This window comes from Berghia stephanieae, chromosome 1, assembly GCF_034508935.2.
Source record: "Berghia stephanieae isolate SIO BIC M18660-M18661 chromosome 1, UCSD_Bste_1.3, whole genome shotgun sequence".
NCBI classification, from domain to species: domain Eukaryota; kingdom Metazoa; phylum Mollusca; class Gastropoda; order Nudibranchia; family Aeolidiidae; genus Berghia; species Berghia stephanieae.
In genome coordinates, this window is record NC_088360.1 from 49,892,255 (window position 1) to 49,898,254 (window position 6,000).

Genomic DNA, 6,000 nt, shown 5'->3' on the forward strand with positions numbered 1-6,000 from the left:
TTAGTATCTAAGTTTATATCATTATTATAATTCTTAAAATTAATAAAACGTGGTCGAATTGTCCAAAGAGATCTTTAGACTTTAATTAAGCAAAATGTATTTAATTCGAATAATTTATCAACATATGAAGGAAATGCAGTAGATCATCGTGTGTATACTTCTAAGTTACGAATATATTTATGGTAACATATAATCGCTTTCAAACTATTACCTATTTCCGTATTATAGCTTTTCCACGTTGTTTTTAGCATGAGACATGTACCACTAATCTAGTCTGAATAAAGTTGAGTCGTCAAAAGTAACATGGCAACAATTTAATGATATTTGTATGAGCTTATAGCCTGTCTGTTTTTACCAATAACAAGAATTTTCAGAGTCATCCATTTGCAGCAAATAAATAAAAAATTTGTTTAAGTCTTACTTGAAATTAATGTGTATTTTTTAAAAGACAATTTCATTTTTCATTTATTTGCATATCTTTTTTATCATTTGGAAGGAAAAACCATTGCCATGATCATGATCTTAAAATAGTGCAAAATATGTTGTATATTTTAAAACTTACATTTTTTTCTATCATAGGTGATGATGATGATGATGAGGATGGTGAGGAGAATGAGGAGAAATTGCCATCCTGTATGGATTATGTCATGCACTTCCTGACGTTGTTCTGGAAAATTCTCTTTGCCTTTGTGCCTCCAACAGGTTTGATACTGTCCTATCACAAAAATACATCATATTTATACTACTACTACTACTCATACTATTATCGTAACCATTGGAGCTATTAACATATTCCTCCAAAATTAAATAAGCATGTTAGGATATCTTTCATTCTTGCTAGATATAGGGAGCGAATGCAGAGTTACATCTCTCCGGCGCATAATGGGCGATGCCCTAAGTGCAGTTTCAATAAAGCTCGGTGGTGGTTCTTGGACAGAACTTCCCTGACATTTGAAGTTACGAGGTGGATGTCGTCCTGGAAAAATACGGTTCCTCAGGGCAAGGACGTCATCCTCGCTGAACTTGGATCGAAGTTTCTATGTTCTGTATCAGTGAATGGAGAGTCTGAATGGAAGCCAACAAATTACGGTCCAGAATTGATATGGTAACAACAGTCTACATTGGTGGACTGGTCGCACTACTCACTTATACTCGTTGTGTAACAATCCAAATGCTGCAGTGCCTCTGCATTTGATGCAGCTGCAGGGAGGTTTCAGAGCAGGTCATGAATGCAGGAAAGGTTTTAGCGATCGTCTTGGCATTAGAAGTTGCTGCTGTCCTCCTCACTGACGACAGTGACTGGTACTGTTATAGCTTCCAATTCTGCCTACTTTTCCGTAGCATGAAGTTATAAAATATGTGTGAAGTGTTGCTACTACAATCCCCATATTATCTTACTTTGCCTTTTATTTTCTTCTCTATCATCAAAACTGGGACGCCTCAGCTGCCTTCACCAGATCGTACTTTAGGGGCAACCATCATCTGAATATGAGTATACCTGCCTTCAAATCGACACATCATTTATATTAAGCTTGTTTTACAACTTAATAATGGTGTGATATACAAGGCAGATAAGGCAGATGCCGCAAGAGCCTATAGTAGGTTTTTGTGATATAAATTACACAATGCCATGAAATCAAATGCATTCGTCAAAAGATGCTTCATATTACTGTTAGTACTGATCTGAAACATCAAATCAAACCCAACCCAACGAAGTTGGCTGAGGTAATATAATATACGTTTTTAAAAAAAATATTTGTTTTTATAACATCTACTCAAGTCTATAGCATCTCTGACTTGTCCACGTACGCGGTTTCACTTTCGATGGGACATGCGGTTCTAACCACCTATTGCTTTACCATTTTCCTAGACATATAAGCAAAATGTTGTCTCTTCAAAAATATACAAAAGCGCATAAAAATGTGCATACTTCATTAGTGTTCACACTAGTTGGGGGTATTGATATTGGAAACAAATTTGGTATATTATTGAATGAAAAGAGTAAAAGACGCCTTTTCTGACAAATTTGTTGTACCTGATCAATTGCATTCCATAATATTTTTATATCAATATTTTTTTACAGATTACATAGGTGGCTGGGCGTGTTTCTGTGTGTCAATTCTGGTCATCGGTTTCCTCACTGCAATCATTGGTGACCTGGCATCCAGTTTTGGTTGTACTGTGGGTATGAAGGATGCCGTTACTGCTATCACATTCGTCGCATTGGGCACCAGTGTTCCAGGTACGTGATCCGCGAGGAATTCAGAGTTTAAGGGGGAACAATAGTGAAAATGCTAAAATTGTATCTTGAGCACTACTTTCCCACAAGTTACATTCACAACTACTCAATTACACCTCTTTAAGCCACCAGGATGAAATTTTTGAAAAATTTCAAAATGTTGCGCAATATATTGAGGCGACTATCTTGTACTTTGTTAATTCTTGAAACAGCCACAACAGCCTCAGTTTTGTTTCTAGAGCTATTAAAATTTGGTATGTTTTTTTTGAGGATGGCAATGTCTACAAAGTGACCAAGCACTGTAAAGAATAATTTTTGAGGTATTAAATTAACCAAAAATACCGGTTTTCCAAAAAGTGGGAAAAATCAAGTTTCGGTAAATTTTGACTAATTAAACCACTGTGAAAACAATATCATGGGTATTTAGGTCAAGCTCAACTTTCTTCTGTATAGTGTTTAGACTCTCTCCCCAACATTCAACATAGAAATTCAATTTTATATATCTTAACAGCTTTTATAGTCAGTTTATCCTTATTCCATTTTATTGTTTACTATGTACAGACACATTTGCAAGTAAAGTGGCAGCCATCAACGATCGATATGCGGACTCCTCAATTGGCAACGTAACTGGAAGTAACGCTGTCAACGTGTTCCTTGGTATTGGCATCGCCTGGACTATTGCTGCCGTCTACCATGCAAGTAAGGGCAAGGACTTCGAAGTACCTCCTGGAGAATTGGCCATGTCTGTCACAGTATTCTGTGTGTTGGCGTTATTAACTATCATGATCATTGTTCTCAGGAGAAAGCCATCCGTAGGCGGAGAGTTGGGAGGGCCGCCAAAGCTAAAATACATCACGAGTGCTACCCTCGTTTGTTTTTGGTGTATCTACATCTTGCTTTCATCCTTGGTGGCATATTGTTACATCCCAAGTTTTTAAACATAAGAGTAGTCGTGCTAAATGTTTGCGTGCAGAAGCTGGTTTTAATTTTTCTCTCAGTGCAAGGGAAATCAGATGTATTAAAGAAAGTACAATTGACTCAAAATCATTTTGGTAGTGCTAAATTCTTTTTCTTCCAAAACCTTTTGATATTGAATTAAAGCCAGTGATCAGATCATATTTGAGGTAACTACTAGAAACAAAACAGCTAATTTTGAAAACAGTCTATTTGCTGTGGTTGAGTGTGAGCATATATGACTATTTTGAGGGCTCGGGTGGTCGACAATTCGTAGGCAAAGATAATGAAAAGTTCATTGATTCATATAAAGGTGTGTTCAAAAATAAATGTCTTTGACGTAATGTCATAGGTCAAAGTATAGTAGATAAAGGGAGAAACGAGTATCACCGACAGCGGGTATATAACTATTTCACTGGTCAATACTTATTGATTTTAAGTATATTGATCGATCACAAAAGAGAATACATGTTAGATAACTGATTATTTGTTTTGAATTACGGACAAGTCACCAAACCCATATGTTGGAACTTTCGATTTGCAAAGGATATTTCTGAAAGTAAATAACATTATTTTCCATTGAATATCTTTTAAAAGGAGTGACAAATAGTAAACATTACGTACAATCTGATAAGACATTGAACAAAAGATAAACAAATCTCGTTATTAAATATATAAACGTACTTTTTCACTGATCACTTGAACAAGAGATCGATTTAAAATATGATTTGAGTTACAAGGTACTGTTAAACATCTTTTTATATTTGTGATTTCCAATCCACACACAATACATTGTTCAAAAAGACTGGTTAGTTTCATCTCTAGTCTATTATATTTGATATTTTATTGAAACTTTTAAGACCCATCTCCCTAAAAAAGTGATTATTGATTTATTGTAATAATTGACCACAACTGTCCGTAACAATGTAAAAAATGCTTATGAAATGGACATACATACAAATAATTCATCCAACACCAACAATGAAAAAGACAATAAAAGAAAATATGATCATTAAGTCAAGGCATGCTTTATATATGGAGCAATTTTTGTGGTTACATTATAAGAATATACACATAATTAATATAAATAGCTAATGAAAGAAAAAGCTTATGAGTACAAATCCCAATGAATTACTATCTTGTGGATTGATGTCGCTTCGTCATGTGTTTTCAATGAGAAGTGTCAGGCTCTTGGCCGAATCGAATCCTGATAGCAGTTATATTCAAACACTATGCAAGGCATTTTTGATTATTTGTGTTAGATCATTGAGTCATTTTGCTGCATAGGTAGCCCTATCATTGTATATTATTTATTTTGTATTATATAAGACCAGCGTGTTGAAGTGTTGACCCCTATAATAACTACTACTCCACCCGGGAAGTAGCCACAAAAATATCACCGTGTCATTTATTTGTCCATCTCTTCTCGTGTCAAGATGGCTAAACATAATATTATTGAAGTGGAATTTTTGGGAAAACTATAAGATAAATTTAAGTGTGCACTACGGAAACCTAAAAAGAAATCTGCTTTTGAATTATATTAATTTTTAAAAATGTTCGCATGACATCTTTATGGTGTTTTAGTTACTCAAGGCTAGAATATGCCGAGATCAAATGTATTTTTTGATATCAATTTCACGTAATATGTTTTAAAGGACAAAACTCCCGATCTCCCCTTCCTATTATAGCTCTAGATGATGCTTTGATACTTCGTAAATGCCTTTCAAATTCATAACATTTGAAAACTGTTATGAAGGGATGAGACAAGAATAAAATGAATTTGCTGTAATATTTTAATGACTACGACTGTCTAAATGTTTCTACTTTCCGAAGTCTTTGTTGATGCAAGTATTGTTTTTGTTTTCTATTCAATCTAATTATTATGCATGACAAAGACTCCCAATAAGTGAAGGTTGTAGGATTATTAGGTAGTTATTTAAGTCTCGCGATGTAAACAGAGCTCATTTTGTCAATGGTTGAATGGTACAGTAAAAAGAAGAATGAAATTTAATAATCATTTTGTTGTGAAAGGTATAGAAATTGGTCTATTTCATAATGTCTTTAAATTTCGTCTGTTTAACGAATGAAAGAAAGGAGAAATCGAACTCTAACGTGGCCAGAATGAATGAATGATATATATATATATATATATATATATATATATATATATATATATATATATATATATATATATATATATACGAGACATTTTGTTTCATAGCAGTGTTTGTGTATTTTACGTCAGTGGTATGCTTGACAGAGGGTGAAATTATATAATCATACATACATTTGTTTCATAGCATGTTGATTTACGTCAGTGTATCTTGACGATGAAGTGCATATACACCTTCTCTTGTATTAGATTGACACGATAACAATTAATTATGATATCCGTTTGATATTTACATTAATGTATTATAATACAATATAACTTCGATCATCCAGCGTGGGGTTGTTTCTATTATTCTAATTAATCATGATTGGTAATAATGATATTGTAATGAATGACAAAAAGGCTTCACTTACACATCCATTGACTACATACATGAGCATTCGCTGTACAAAGTGTGATGATGATGATGATGATGATGATACATATGATTTAATATACTATGATATTGGTTTCCCCCCCCCCCCCCTTAACCAATGTTTGATTGATTTGAATTTAAGTCAGGTATTTGCCCCCATGGTGAATTTTGATATTCATTATATTTTTCAATAATTGGTTTTTCTTATTTGAGTTTTACTTAAATTTATGTTTCCCGTCATAGAAAGAAAAGGAATCTCAGTTGTATTATTTTAATTAA

The 6,000-nt window shown here is 33.7% G+C and overlaps 1 protein-coding gene across 5 annotated transcripts in view; it reads left to right on the forward strand.

The window, feature by feature from the left end:
* LOC144976935 (sodium/calcium exchanger 1-like) overlaps positions 1-4,716 on the forward strand; it is a 152,438-nt gene extending 147,722 nt beyond the window's left edge. For all 5 annotated transcript variants that reach the window (XM_078921557.1, XM_078921574.1, XM_078921588.1 and 2 more), the window contains 3 exons: positions 580-702; positions 2,084-2,242; positions 2,801-4,716. In XM_078921557.1, the coding sequence (XP_078777683.1) occupies positions 580-702; positions 2,084-2,242; positions 2,801-3,177 (659 nt within the window). In that variant the 3' untranslated portion in view covers positions 3,178-4,716. The remainder of the gene's footprint in view (positions 1-579; positions 703-2,083; positions 2,243-2,800) is intronic.
* Positions 4,717-6,000: the final 1,284 nt, after the last annotated feature.